The 14,476-nt window shown below is 55.3% G+C and overlaps 6 protein-coding genes across 6 annotated transcripts; 4 read left to right on the forward strand and 2 right to left on the reverse strand.

The window, feature by feature from the left end:
* Positions 1 to 18: 18 nt before the first annotated feature.
* VTN49DRAFT_7751 (uncharacterized protein) lies at positions 19 to 1,517 on the reverse strand (the record flags this gene model as incomplete). The annotated part of the gene is made up of 4 exons (XM_069416055.1): positions 19 to 918; positions 980 to 1,338; positions 1,398 to 1,420; positions 1,483 to 1,517. 4 exons carry the CDS (start codon positions 1,515 to 1,517, stop codon positions 19 to 21), a joined length of 1,317 nt encoding a protein of 438 aa, XP_069272112.1.
* A 704-nt stretch (positions 1,518 to 2,221) lies between these two features.
* On the forward strand, positions 2,222 to 4,095 carry VTN49DRAFT_7752 (uncharacterized protein; the record flags this gene model as incomplete). Its single annotated transcript, XM_069416056.1, has 6 exons — positions 2,222 to 2,265; positions 2,379 to 2,582; positions 2,636 to 2,835; positions 2,890 to 3,768; positions 3,823 to 3,932; positions 3,985 to 4,095. The coding sequence occupies 6 exons, from the start codon at positions 2,222 to 2,224 to the stop codon at positions 4,093 to 4,095; spliced, it is 1,548 nt and encodes a 515-aa protein (XP_069272113.1).
* A 213-nt stretch (positions 4,096 to 4,308) lies between these two features.
* On the reverse strand, positions 4,309 to 5,576 carry VTN49DRAFT_7753 (uncharacterized protein; the record flags this gene model as incomplete). The annotated part of the gene is made up of 2 exons (XM_069416057.1): positions 4,309 to 5,429; positions 5,531 to 5,576. The coding sequence occupies 2 exons, from the start codon at positions 5,574 to 5,576 to the stop codon at positions 4,309 to 4,311; spliced, it is 1,167 nt and encodes a 388-aa protein (XP_069272114.1).
* Positions 5,577 to 6,719: 1,143 nt separating this feature from the next.
* On the forward strand, positions 6,720 to 9,329 carry VTN49DRAFT_7754 (uncharacterized protein; the record flags this gene model as incomplete). Its single annotated transcript, XM_069416058.1, has 2 exons — positions 6,720 to 6,800; positions 6,891 to 9,329. The coding sequence occupies 2 exons, from the start codon at positions 6,720 to 6,722 to the stop codon at positions 9,327 to 9,329; spliced, it is 2,520 nt and encodes an 839-aa protein (XP_069272115.1).
* Positions 9,330 to 9,884: 555 nt separating this feature from the next.
* On the forward strand, positions 9,885 to 10,490 carry VTN49DRAFT_7755 (uncharacterized protein; the record flags this gene model as incomplete). Its single annotated transcript, XM_069416059.1, has 2 exons — positions 9,885 to 10,349; positions 10,440 to 10,490. 2 exons carry the CDS (start codon positions 9,885 to 9,887, stop codon positions 10,488 to 10,490), a joined length of 516 nt encoding a protein of 171 aa, XP_069272116.1.
* A 285-nt stretch (positions 10,491 to 10,775) lies between these two features.
* Positions 10,776 to 14,414, forward strand: VTN49DRAFT_7756 (uncharacterized protein; the record flags this gene model as incomplete). The annotated part of the gene is made up of 2 exons (XM_069416060.1): positions 10,776 to 10,911; positions 10,963 to 14,414. The coding sequence occupies 2 exons, from the start codon at positions 10,776 to 10,778 to the stop codon at positions 14,412 to 14,414; spliced, it is 3,588 nt and encodes a 1,195-aa protein (XP_069272117.1).
* Positions 14,415 to 14,476: the final 62 nt, after the last annotated feature.

Here is a 14,476-nt window from a genome sequence, read left to right on the forward strand (position 1 = left end):
TGCTATCTTCCTCGCCATTTAGCTACTTCCCGGCCCGCCCAGCAGCGCAAACCGACGTACAATGCTGGGCCCAATCTCGTCGTATTCCGCCTTGGTGTGGCAGTAGCTGCGGAACTCCGGCGTCTGGCCTAGCAAGCTGCCGCCGAACCAGGGTCCGTGTCGCTGACGCTTGTGCGTCACGACCTGCACCTCCAGGCCGCCGCTGCGCGCACCACCGCTGCGGGCCTCCGATGCCCGAATGCGTGCATCAACGAGGTGCCGGATGTCGCGCTGCAGGCGCCGGCCAAAGTCCTTGTACAATGTCGAGCCGCCGGAGAGGACTATGTTCTTGTAGAGGCCTCTTCGCACGTCGATGGGCGAGGACTGGATAACTCCGTCGACAACGTTCGGGAGCGGCGTCAGGAAGTCCGACGAGTAGATCTCCGGGTTGAAGAAGATCTCCGGCGCCAGGAACCGCTCGTAACCGACGTCGACGGTCACGGTCTTCCCGTTGGGCAGGGTGACGGTGTGTTTCAGGAAGCGGTCGGGCTCCTTGTCGTACCGAGCAAATTCCTTGACAATATCAGGGCACACGTAGCAGTATTCCTCCTTGATCCGCTCTGCCGTCTTAAGGCTGCTGTCTGCCTCGCCGCGGTCACGGAGCAAGCTCTGCACAAAGTATGTGATATCTCGGCCAGCAATGGGTATGCTCTTAATAGAGGATCCAATGACGTAGCCCTCCGCGACAGGGATGACGTGCGTAACACCATCACCCGAGTCAATGACCGTACCCGTAAGGGACCGATCAGTGACTTTAGACGATGTCCACGATGCCGCCAGTGCCAGGACCGCCTGCACTGCAATATATAGACCCGCGCAATTGAACGACTCAAACATAATCTCGGCCGTCATCTCTCGGTTCTCCGGGGGATTCAGAGGCTACAGTCTCAATGTCAGCAACAATCGAAACACCGTTTCCAGCCCATCCGCATCCACGTACTGGCTCCGTCAGGAGAAAGTAATGGTCCTCTGGCTCAACTCGCAGGTATTTGAAAATGGAGTTGGACCAGAACCGCTCCATATGATCCCAATTCTCAATCTGGCCATGTCGGATTGGGTAATGCAAGCCATAACCCGGTCCATTGGCTGCCGCGAGCGCCTCGTCGCCGATGAAGAAGTCGAGATCCTCGGTTCCTCGCTTCGCGGAAAGATGCCCAGACGCGCCACCGCCGGCAGCCAGGAAAGAAGGCTTGTTCGCGACGGGCGGCCGTCCGGAACTCGAGCCTCCACCGCCGCTGGAAGTTTTTGTCGCGATGGCTGTCGGAAACACGAATGAAGGAGAGTCATTCCCCGCGAAACCTATACCGTATGTCAGTTATCCGGGCTCTCCAGAGGTCGCATTCGTTGTTCTTCCGCACCAATCTTCGAATATCCGGTGCCGCTATAGAAGGTCAATATTAGCAATTATCCGTCTACTTCCACAGGCCACGGGATAGAGCATACTTGTCCATGACAACGGCCGGCGTTTGGGAGGTCATTGTGAAGTCCGGTGCGCCGTTCCGGCAAACACTGTCAAAGGAGCAGTCGGATAGGCGCGGATAAGACTGTCCAGGTTCACAATCCCGCCAATTGCCAGGAGAACTATTCGAGGCAGTGTAATAGGAGAAGCGACAGGGCGGGGACGTCACTCCGGCCGTTGTCCCTCGCTGGCCTCCAGGCGCAGGCAAGGCGGTGGGGAGCATGCCAAGCCACGTCATGTGCTTATGTAATCAATCTCTATCAAAATGGAAGATGGAAGCCTTCCAGGAATCCAGACCTCATCTGGAGCTCCAATTAAGATAGAAGAACTGAAATTGGCGTGATTCAGGGTTCAGGGTTCTCTTGCTCATGTGATCTGGAATCTCTGCCTTCAAAGGGCAGCAGCGACGGCATAGCTGTTCCTTCCCTGAAGCGCATCACTGCATGTGCTCAGAATTGATGTCGGGAAGGAGCCTCTGACTGCACTCCTCTCCTGCTGGTGTTGATTTGTTACTCACCACCTGATGGAGAGCTCATTGCATGCCCAGATGCTGAAAAGCTCGGCGCGTTTGAGCTCATTGGTATCATTACCAATCTCTATATCAGCCATTGCCTACAAAGAGGCCGTATGACTTGACTGTTATTCTTATGGCACACTATCCTAGCTTGATCACAATTCACATCAATCTATCCAGCAACATCCTAGAGAAAATTCCGGGATAGCATGTGCTTCCGTGAGATGACAGCCAAAACGGTGCCATTGCTGCTGTAGGTCCGCCGAGAAAGAAGACATTATTTAGGAGCGAAATTGCACCGTTCGCTGTGCGCTTTGCTCGCATCTCTGTGGCGCCGAATCTCTCCCGCTGACACCATCTTGATAGCTTCCAACAAAGTCCGTCATTTGCAATGGCAACTAGCTCGCCACCTTCAACACCAGATACCTCCAGTGAGGAGTGGCCGCTGGCGCCGACCACGACATCTGGAGGTGCCAGAAATGGTGATGACCTGTGTGCTATCTATGTCCATGCCGGGGCTGGGTACCACAGTCCCCAGAATCAGAGGGCGCATCTGGAAGCCTGTAACGAGTAAGCTAGCGTTCGAAGATGTCTACAGTGGCCCAGTCTATTAACAATGACAGTGCGGCAAAGGTAGCCATGGCGCTCTTGAAAAGTGGTGCATCGGCCGTAGACGCAGTCGAGATGGCTGTGAGGTTGATGGAGGACAGAGAGATAACAAATGCTGGCTTCGGGAGCAATCTTACGATCGATGGAAAGGTGGAATGTGACGCAACCATTGTTGACTACTTGGGCCGCAGCGGAGCCGTGGGAGCATGTCCTAGTAAGCTACCATGTGCTACAATAAACTTGAATCACAGGCTGATGTTCGTTCAAGATGTCAAGAACCCCATATCCGCGGCTAGGGCCGTGCTTGAGTATCAAAAGGAACGTCTTTCTCTGCGTCGAACGCCCCCCAATCTGCTGGTCGGCATTGGAGCCGCAGAGTTTGCGTATGATCGGGGCGTTTCCCTTGTAAAAGACGACTATTTGATCTCTCAGCCTGCTAGAGCTCGGTGGCTCCGCTGGAAACACAAGCTCGATCTTCTTCGGCAGAAAGAACAAGAAGATTCAGGACACTTTGGAGACGTAGAGTCCAGTGAAGATGATGAGGATGTTCGTGCGCGGGTTGAGTCATTGCGAATGGACGCTGCTGAATCCACGCCACCTAAATCGGCCACTACGGCTGAGGCAAGCAGCTCCGGAAAAGCGACTTCTGAAAGCACGCAGCTTGCGGAGTGTTCGTGCCTCAAAGCAGATGCACGTCTTGATCCTTTATCGAAAGGCCCGTCATCACGGTTGAATGTCACTCCGAGTTCTGGGCTGGCGGTCCTCAACAACCCCGGCGAACGACAAATCAATGAGACAGGAAATGAACCCGTTGACGACATCACAGACACAGTCGGTGCGATTGCTGTTGACTCTCGGGGCCACATTGCGGCCGGGTCTTCGTCGGGAGGCATAGGTCTGAAAAGCCGTGGCCGCATCGGACCAGCGGCGTTGGTGAATATCGGAACTGCGGTGATTCCCGCGGATCCAGGGGATCCTGATCAAGTCAGTGTCGCGACGGTGACTTCCGGGACCGGCGAACACATCATCACAACGTCTGCCGCGGCTATCTGTGCCAACCGCATCTATCGTATCGGCGAGAGCGCAACCAACGAGCCTGTCATGGAGGAAGAAATTCTCAAGCGAGTCATCGAGAGAGATTTCATGGGTAAGTCATCTAGGCTCTTACTGGCGAATTAAGCAGCTGATTGGGCTTGTCTAGAACATCCAGGAGTGAAAAGCAGCCACTGTGAAGCATCAATTGGAGTGCTGGCGGTCAAAAGAACCAGCGATGGTATATACTTTTGGTTCTGCCACAACAGTGACTCCTTTGTAAGTGTCATACGAGCTTCTGATGCGGTCTAAACTGATGAGACCTATGTAGGCTGTCGCCGCGATGAACTCTCGAGATACGAAGCCGGTCTGTGTCATGTCTCGCCGCAGTCGTCATGGCTCCACGGCGCAGGGTGGCCGAGCATTTATATACCCTCAGTGAGTCTCGTCAGCTGCAACCTCATACTGTAACTGAGGGCTGTCATTTTCAATGACTCGCCATTAAATTCTCTTCACGGCGTGAAGTTCGAGACCTACTGGACAGCTCCCTTTAAACTTGCACGTACGATTGCGTCTCAATCTAAAATATTTTTTTCGCTTTTGAATAGTAGATCTATTGAATCTAGCAAGATTCGGTAGTATGCTATTTGGGGCATCACAGACTGGGCGTAGTAGCACCCGGCGTAGGAGTAGTAGCAGCCGACGAGCCATTCAGCTGCTTCTTCTTCTTCTTTTTCTTCCTCGCCAGCACCGCTGGCCGGGCCCCGTAATCCTGAACCTCGAGATGGGTGCCACAAGTCAAGCAGTCACCATTTGGTGGCGGTTCGCAGAAGATACTAAGACAGATCGAGCACACGAAGCCGATGTTGACGACGCGGCGGTGGCAGAAGCAAGCCGCACGGAAATCAACATCGATGCGGGACGGCAGGACGAGATGTCGACGAGTTCGCTGATCGGGCAAGAACGCCATCATCAGGTACTGCAGCAGACCGCGGGGTTCATTGAGAGAGATGTAGACGCCCTTGGTGGCGTCGGATGCCTGTTGTAGAAAGACAGCATCGCCGCTGAGCTTGCAGACGTCGATGGGGATATGTAGCCGCTGGCAGGCGAAGATACTGTTCATGATGGGAATGTACTGGTGCGCGGAGTCTGTGGAGCTGCTGACGGAAATGATTAGGATACGCGACTGAAGACCAGTTGCGCGCTCTGATTGTGTGCCGGTGCTGGAAGAGGGGTCGGCGGCACCAGCTGTTGCTGTTCCGGTTGTGGTGGTAGTGGTGGTGGAGTCTACGTTGGAGGCGCCGTGCGCTTCTGCCCAGGTTATGGTGCGCCGGTTAATGTGGCTCAGGAGCAGCGTCAGAGCGCCGGCCATCATTGTTGATGTTGTTGAGCTGATATCGGTTGGGTCGGTAGATGCCAGTAGGTCCCGTATTGATGTCGTGACCTGCTCCTCAACAACACGGAATGGGCGGTACTTGCTTGCTCGGCTCGCCGATGAGAACGCCTGGGTGTTACCACTATCTGCACCATTCATCTCGACGTCGCCATCGTGATCGACTTTGTTTTCCTGCCGCGGACGGGCTGGATACAGCCACGCCGCGCGCTTGGGATGCGCCGCTACGACGGCAACTTCATTCGTGTAGTTGCAGGCCAGGTGTGCGTTGATGAATACCAGGATATTGGCGAGAGCTTTCGAGAACGGCAGAGTCTCCTCGAGCTGTGCCCAGGCATGCGGATTGACGTCCAGCACAATGGCTAGCAGCGACGGCGCCAGTTCTGCAAATGGCCAGAATCACTTCACGTCAGCTCACACCATTCTCCATCTTCTTACTAATTATTAATTGCCGCCGCAGTATCTCGAAAAAGAATAAACGAACCATTAGCACCAACTTCATAGTGCTCGGAAGCGTCCACGGCGTTCATCGTGGAGGAGCCGATGCGTCACTTCCGCTGCGGAGCATCCTGCAGGGAGGGGTGACAGGGGTTTCAACGTAGCGTATGGCGCGATCTCTGGGATCCAGCGCCGCTCTCACCAGGTTCCCCGGAAGCTCGGTCCCGATCACAGGTCTCGTCGGCACTTGAGCTTGGATTGATGATCTGCATCTCGATTTTCGGCCCATAGTTAGGTTACCGAGCAGAGTTAACTAACTGGAGCTAACAGGATTATGTAATCGATAACTGACTGATGAGCTGTTCTTATTTCGTAATTATTTCCCGAACAGGGGTGGCTATCTAGTCACGTGGCATTAGTAAACAATCTCTCGCCATTAGCTACCGTGTTCAGTTTAGCGTCATCTGATAAGAGATAACCTTCGGCATGTGATCTCCTGAGGCATCGAGTAAGAGGGAAAGCAGCCTTGCATTCCAAACTCAACTCGGCATGGGACAGCCACCTCTCCCAACGGCTCGATCGCCATCGATATTGCAATCTTCGTAGGCTTACTTCTTCTCGCCGAGCTTGGCGCGCTGCTCGCCCTGGGCGTTGATAAACACACCCTAGCAACTGTTGAGCCGTGAGCGAACGTGATGCAACGGGTCCATATGGTTGGAGACCGCGTTTAGCTTACGCTTTCGGTCTGGCACCATTGTGACCGTGGACACTATCCGCCAGCCACGCTAGGGTGATACTACGATGATTTCACAATGGAATGAGCCATGAGCTACCGGGGTGAACACCAAGACTTGGAAGTTCTGTCCGTGCACAGACCGACCGGCGAGATCTCGGCGAGAAATGAGCTTGGTGCTGGTTAATGGTGGTGGAGATGTTTAAAAGAGCCTTGGGCCCCCAACCGTTTGTCTTCGTAGAAATGTAGTGAAACCGAGGGGCATTATTTCAACAAGAAATGACTTGACTAGTGATTACTGTGCAAGACTGCCTGATCCTGTGGTTGATCCTCGGAGGTTGTCAGAATTTTGAAGTCTCAACTCTCCACCAGAACCACATTGCATTTTTTTATCGATAGATTAAGACCGCGTTTAAATATCTCCGTTCCCTCAACCCAACCTTCTTCCATCTCTCTTTTACCCTTACATCCTGATTGTTTGAAAGCCGCTGGCGCCCCGGAAATGGTTGCGACGACCCAGGAAACACGCGCCGAAGAACTTGCACAAGAAGCCGTGAAGTTGTCCGATGCGGGCCACTTGGAGGTGTGTTATCTTTCCCAGTGGCGTCACCACATTATCACGAGAATTTTTTGTTTGGCGGAACCAGGCTCTGACAGCGAACTTTCCATACAGGCCGCATCCCGAAACTTGCGCGAAGCCATCTCCTTGGCTCCGGAAAATCCAAAGGTCAAGGCCGCGTTTCTGAAACTCCGCGGCGAGGAGGACGCGAACGGACATCATCCGTTCCTGGAGCAATGTCGACGATACGTGAACGATCGGGATGAGGCGGCCGGAAACGAGGCTGCGCGACACCTGCGGGCGGAAGGGTGGACGCCCTCTGATCACGTCGCTTTGGAAAGTCTGAAGCTCGTGCTATCCAAGAGCCCATCATCGCTGTCTGCGTTGCAGGATGAGATCATTTCCGGTCTGGTCCGGCGATGTACCAGCGTTCGCAGGTTCTTCGCGGAGCGCTTACAAGTTTCCGTAACAACGTTTTTTGATGAGATCTACGACCGCGGAGATGGTGCCGCGGTGTGCCTGGACACGGTCGTCCTGGACCCTGCGGTATGGCCGTCGGAGGACGTTCGCTCCCACTGTGAGAGTGAATTGTTCCAGCTGTTCATTGCTAAACTGATGGAATCGGGTCACGACCTGGATGGCCGTTCGCTCAAAGGAATTACACGGCTGCTGGCAGTCGACGCAGAGAAGCTGCATCATTTGGTAGATGACGAAGGGTTTGATGTTATTCTTTCTTCCCTAGATTACAGACTGCCTTCCGACGTCCGCAGCCAGGCTACTTTGGCCACGGCCAAGTACCTTGAGGCGTCCAAGGAGGTCGGCCAGAAGCGCTTCTCCAATCTGGTCACCTCCAAGGTCAAGCAGGCTCGCCGCGACGATCTGATCGTGGCCTTTTCTGCAACGGCCGCTGTCTTCCCCATTGTTCCCGATGCGGCCGCCGCTTTATTCCTGACTGAGGGATTTCTACAATCCGTTGTGCCTCTGCTGCACCGCGAAGCCAAAAGCACCAAGGTTGAAGCGGCGCTCCTGGAACTGTTCAACGCTGCGTGCGTGGATTCGGCCTGCCGCGAGGCGATTTCGCAGCACTGCTCGGAGTGGCTGTCTCACATCCTGTCTAACGGAACGGAGACCAGCTCGGAGCTGGCGGCAGTGGTCTTGGCTAAGGTGCGTGCCGCCGAGAAGGCCGGCGGCACCAATAAGCTCGACCAAGGTCAGAACAGCACCCAGGAACTGGTTGATCGCTTTAGGGAGCTGATGTCCTCGAATTCTAAGTCCGGTAATCCTCACTACCTTATCGAGGGCCTTGCATTCGCCTCTGTGAAACCGGATGTCAAGGAGCAGCTTGCCCACGACTCCGAGTTCCTCAAGGGTCTCTTCAAGGTGCTTTCGTCACGGGTAGAGGATGATAAATCCATGCTGTACGGTGGTCTGATGATCATTGCCAATCTGACGCGGTATCAGCCCACCCTGACCGAGGAACAGAAAAAGATGTCGGAGCTTAAGGCCTACGCCGAAGCCTCCAAAGGCAGCGCGACGCCTCATCCACTTGAAGATGATCAGCATGTGACGGCGCGATGCACGGCGCTGATTGAGGCCGGAGTCATGCCGCTACTTGTGGAGTGCGGCAAGACCAACCTGAAGTCTGTCTACGATCTTACAAGCAAGATTTTGCTGTCTCTTTCCAGGAACCCGAAGACGCGCGGCAAACTTGCGCAGCAGGGCGCCGTCAAGCTTCTTCTGTCCATTTTGAGTCCCAGAAATGGCGACTCGCAGACGTCCTCCCAAACGGAGACCACCAAAAATGCCGCGCATGCACTTGCCCGCATTCTGATCTCCGTGAACCCGGACCATGTGTTTCCTTATTCTGGGTTTCCCCAGATCACGTCCGCGGTGCGCCCGCTGGTTGGTCTCTTGACTCTCTCTGAGACGAGCGTTTCTGTCGACCAGCCACGAGACCTCCTCCCTGTTTTTGAGGCTCTGCTGGCGTTGACCAATCTTGCATCGTCCCCCGACGCCTCCGCGGCCCAGTCCATCGTTCGCCAGGCGTGGGACATTGTCGAGGACCTCCTACTGTCCAACAACACCTACATCCAACGCGCCGCCTGCGAGCTGGTCTGCAATCTGATGACCTGCGAGCCGGGGGTGGCCAAGTTTGCCGATGGCTCCAAGCGTGCGGGCCAGCGGCTGCACCTCCTTCTAGCGCTGACGGACGTCGACGACGTGGCGACCCGGCGCGCCGCCGGCGGCGCCCTGGCGCTGCTCACCGAGTACGACAAAGCCATTGCGGCAGTTCTGGACCGGCCCCGTGGCGTCAGCCTCCTGCTGGGTCTGTGTCAGGATACCAACGAAGATCTGGTGCATCGCGGGGTCGTCTGCATCCGCAACCTGACGTGCATCGGGTCGGGCGATGTTGGGGCCCGTGCTCGTGAGGCGGTGAAGCAGGGTCGCGGCATTGAGACCCTTACTCGGTGCGTTCAGAAGACTTCCAATCGGGCCATCATGCAGGCGGCTGTGGAGGCGCTGAAGCCACTGGTGCAGGCCAACGGCCATTGACCCCGCACTCTTCCATCTCATTTATTTAATCGTCTAGATCATGGTTTCGTTCGGTATTTTGTTTTGTAGACTGGTTTACACGTGGGCATGGTGTTTGTTGTTCCTAAGAATGTTTTCGGATTCTGGTAGTTACGGCGTTCTGGGGTCTTATTTGCAGCATTGATCTAAGAAGGCGATCCTCTTGAGTCATCAGAATGAAAACGCCATGTATACCCAAATACGCCGAATCTCCCTCTGCACGGAGTAACTCATTAGTTGATGGAGTGATGGAGTAATGATACCTTATTGCGGATTGTCAATCACACGTTAAGCTCTGATGGTGGTTTGAGCGTTGGATCCGGAGCTCCCAAAATACCAATTAGGGCTCAGCCCTCCCGTTAGTCCTCTTTTTAGTCTTTCGGCCGGCCGAGAAGGACATGCCGAAAGCTCCGGCAGGTCCATCCGCCGAGGCAATCAGCGAGTCAGCGTGGTCGAAGCTCCCACAGAAGGTTTGGAACCATGGATCTGTGTCACTAGCCCACGATAAGAATAGACACCAGCTCCGATAAGGAGGGAATGAGAGCTGTCTTTTGGCAAATCATCGAGGTCACACGACCTCGACCCGGCCTCTCAGAGACCGCCGCCACTGCCCCACTGCCATTCCCCAGTTTCCCAATTTCCCCTGGCGAGTGGCGCCTTCCGCAACTGCCGTCGCTCAGAGTTTCACCGCTCTGGGCTGAGCTAATCAGGGTCTTACCCTCACCTGCCCTCTTGCCCACCATTGATAAACGCACGTGTGGCCCAGGGCCCTTGATCGTGCCTTCCCTCGATCTTCTTCCTGGCTCCTTCCGTGCCTTCCGTTCTCAGTTCGACCGCCGTCGCTCCTTCTGCTCCTGGTGGGCCATTGAGGACGCGGTCTTTCCTCATTCTTCTTGGGCGGTTGGGATTCTCTCGGCGGCAGTCGCTAGTCGGGTCGTTCTTGCCGTCGTGGCAGATTCTTTCCCTCCCCCCTCCCCCCCTGGATGCGTGGATTCTCAATTAGTCCGTATGGCCCGATTCCGTCACGTTGGATGCAATTTGGAATGTGGAAGGAATCTGTTGCTGACTGATCCTCGGCTTTGAATGCCTCAGGCTGTTCTCGCGGTTGCAATCCTCGCACGAGCTGCAGATTCGAAGCCCTAATTTGCGGTCCCCCGGTCTTCGGACAATGCCCCTCCATTAGATCATTTTTCGGCCTTTTTTCTCAGTCTACATGGAGCCTCTAGACCTCGGACCGTGCATTTTCCTTTGTTGTTGCCGTTTCGCCGTTCGGTTCGCTTTTGCTGTCTGATTGGATTCTTCTCTCGTTAACATCATCCGGAAACGAGTCGTTGGCGCTGCTGGTTTGCTCAAAGCTGTTGATCTGCTGGGCAGAATTAACAAGCGTAGATTCCCCTCGGCGCGCCCCCTCTCTGACACCCCTCCAAGATGAAGTTCGGTCGCAATCTGCCCCGGAACGTCGTCCCCGAATGGAGTTCATCCTATATCAACTACAAGGCCCTGAAGAAGCTGATCAAATCGGCTGCGGAGGACTTAAAGGCAGGAAAGAAACCTGATCTGGCCGGTAAGATTGTTCACGGACGCCACCTGGAGTACCCCTAAGCCTCGAGTCTAGGCTTCTTTTATTCCCTCGATCGAAATCTCGAGGATGTCGACCACTTCTATAACAAGAAGTTGGCCGAATTCACCCGCCGGCTGAAATTGCTGGAGGACCGCTTTGGTCATGCCCTGGCGGCGGGCCAGCCGCTGGAGGGCGAGGACATCGATGACCTGTTGACCGCCCTCTTGGAATTGCGCGGCCAGCTGCGCAAGCTGCAGTGGTATGGCGAGGTCAACCGCCGCGGCTTCATTAAGATTACGAAGAAGCTGGATAAGCGCGTACCCGGCGCCGAAGCGCAGAAGCGGTATCTGACCACCAAGGTCGATCCCGCGCCGTTCGCTACCAATACTCAACTTAGCAAAGCCCTTGCCAAAATCAACGAGTGGCTGTCTCATTTGGGCGATCGCAATGATGATGATGCCAGTTCTACAAAGTCGTCGACCCTATCGCTAAAGCGGGTTGCTTCGCGTCCAACCTTGAATCTACCCCAGAGCCTACTAGCGGCATTGGATCAGGCTCTCGCAACGGATGATGCGCCCGTGTTGCTGGAGCTGCTCGGTACTGTAAAGATTGCCGCGGATGAGCAAGGGGAGGACGTATATCAAAAAGTGCTCAAGAGCGTCCTGCAGAGAGCCGTCTTGGCCCGAGCCCGGGCGATTATCAACGCCGTATTGGGCAAGATCGACTCCCTCGATGAAGAAGACGATATCAACAAGCGCAACTGCATTCATCGACTCGTAATTTCCATTGGCCGGTCGCAGTCGACGGCTGATTCAGAGTCTGGAAACTCACTATTGGAATTCCCGGGCGACACAAACTACATCACTCCAGCCACCGCTCCCAGCATGCAGACAGCTCGTCCTGTTCTCAAAGAGGCAAATCAGCCTCAGCCGCTGACACGAGATCATCCCGCGGTCTCCCTGCTGCAGTATCTCTTGGATAATCTGCGTCCGCACCAGCGTGATGCACTTCTCGCCAAAGATCTCGTTGGCCGCACTCCACTGCATTACGGCGCCCAATACGGCTTCCGGGTGGTTTGTGAAATCATCATCGAGCATCTGCAGCAGTGGGATATGTTCGATGTCAGCGAAGGCATCGACGGCAAGAACTGGCAGGACAGCGAAGGATGGGCACCTCTACATCTCAGTGTAGTGGGTGGCCATCCTCTGACCACCAAGGCGCTCCTCGCCGCCGAGAATTGGAAGAACGACTCTGATGACACGGGGTCTGTTCGTACAAATAAGTCGAAATCAGGCGCCGTCCTCGCCCTGGCCGTCAAGGCCAATTTTGTCGACATTGTCCAGCTGCTGGTCGACGCGGGCGTCGATATCAACCATCAAGACGAGCAGGGCGAAACGGCTCTGCATGTGGCCGCGCGGTTCAACCATGAAGAGTGCGCCCGGATTTTGCTCGATGGCTCTCCGTATCAAAAGGCCAACACGGAGATCGCCGAGCACACCTATTCGTGGACACCTCTGTTCACGGCCTGCGTGGATGGCTCCCTCAAGGTGGTTGAGCTACTCATCGCGGCGGGCGCGGACCTCGAGAGGGCCGACTCATCAGGCTGGACCGCCAAAGAGCATGCCGCACTGAGAGGCCATTTGGACATTGCCAGACGGTTGGCAGAGGTCACTCCCACCCCGGAGCCAACCGAACCCGAAGTTACGATTCCCGTGCCTCTCCCGGCGGCGTCATCTCCCTCGTCACCTCCGCAATCATCTCTCGCAGAGCGCAAGTCCAACGGCATCAACGGGAGTTCTGGGCATCGGACTACTCCTGAACCTATCAAGACTTTTGGACACCGGTATCTTACCGACGAGAGTATGATTCTGGTTAATCTCGGTAGCATGGACATTCGCAAGTCCGAGCCAGCTGTCAGCCTGGACCGGATCCCCATCAAGAGTGCGCACAGCACCCAGCTGGACACGGCGTTGTCGATTGTGGTATCAGCCAACGGCGCTCGTGGAGAGCCCGAGGTGATTGATCTGCCGATCCAGGACAGCATGGCCACGGAGCCCATCACGTTCTTCGCCAAGGATGCCACCAAGGTTAAGCTGCTGTTTGATCTGGTGCCAACCTATGCAGGAACCAAGGACCAGGTTGTGGGAAGAGCTGTGGCGTTGCTTTCTAGTATCAAGCCCAGCCTTGGCTCCAACCGTATCAGTCTACAGGGAGATGTACGGGTGCCCATCATCGCGGCCAACACGCTGGAGGTGATTGGCACTCTGATGTTCAATTTCCTTATCATTACGCCGTTCCACCACCCCAAGATGTCGGTCAAAGGGGATCAGACGTATTGGAAGACCGTCGCAGCGCCCATGGTCATCGGGCATCGCGGTCTTGGAAAGAACTTTGCCAGTCGCAAATCCCTCCAACTCGGAGAGAATACCGTTCAGTCGTTTATTGCTGCGGCGAACTTGGGAGCCTCTTATGTCGAATTTGATGTGCAACTCACAAAGGACCACGTCCCGGTGATCTACCACGACTTTTTGGTCAGCGAGACGGGAATTGACGCGCCGGTGCACACCTTGACTTTGGAGCAATTCCTGCATGTCGGGAACACGGGCTCCCATTCCCCCCGCCAGGACCCGTCACACAAAGTTGAAAACGCGGCGCGGTCCACTGGCACCCGACAGAGGTCCATGTCCGTCGGAGGCCCTGAGTTTGACCCGAAGGAGCTTAGCGAGCGGATGAAGCACACCCGTGACTTCAAGACCAAAGGCTTCAAAGGCAACACTCGTGGCAATCACATCCAAGCGCCCTTCGCCACGCTAGAGGAACTATTCAAGAAACTGCCCAAGTCAGTGGGCTTCAACATCGAGCTCAAATACCCAATGCTCAACGAGAGCGAAGACCAGGAAATGGACACCTACGCAGTGGAGATCAACTCCTTCGTGGATACGGTGCTGAATAAAGTCTACGATCTGGGCGAGGGCCGCAACATGATCTTTTCTAGCTTCAACCCAGACATTTGCCTGCTACTGTCGTTCAAACAGCCATCCATTCCCGTCTTGTTCCTCACCGACGCGGGCACCTCCCCTGTGAGCGACATCCGCGCCAGCAGCCTGCAGGAAGCAATCCGATTTGCATCTCGCTGGAACTTGTTGGGTATCGTTTCAACATCTGAGCCCTTTGTGCTCTGCCCGCGGTTGGTGCGAGTCGTCAAGGAATCGGGTCTCGTGTGCGTATCCTACGGCACGCTCAACAACGACCCGGAGAACGTCAAGTTGCAGGTCGCCAAGGGTATCGACGCGGTGATTGTCGACTCCGTGCTCGCCATCCGTCGCGGCTTGACGGAGAGTTCGGGGACTCCCACGCCGAAACCCTCGCCGCAGCCGTCCCCCGTGGCGGAGGCGCAGGCCGTGCCGAACGAGAATGGGGTGAAAGCCACGGCGGATATCACAGTGACGTCGTTGACTGAGACTGCTGTGAATGAAAATGCGCAGGAGCAGGAGGCGACTACTTAATTGTTAAGAGTTGATTTGATATATTTGGTTTGTGTGAGGTGCCATAATCATTACTATCATAT

Source organism: Thermomyces lanuginosus (genome assembly GCF_041956635.1).
Source record: "Thermomyces lanuginosus strain ATCC 200065 unplaced genomic scaffold VTN49scaffold_7, whole genome shotgun sequence".
Taxonomy (NCBI): domain Eukaryota; kingdom Fungi; phylum Ascomycota; class Eurotiomycetes; order Eurotiales; family Trichocomaceae; genus Thermomyces; species Thermomyces lanuginosus.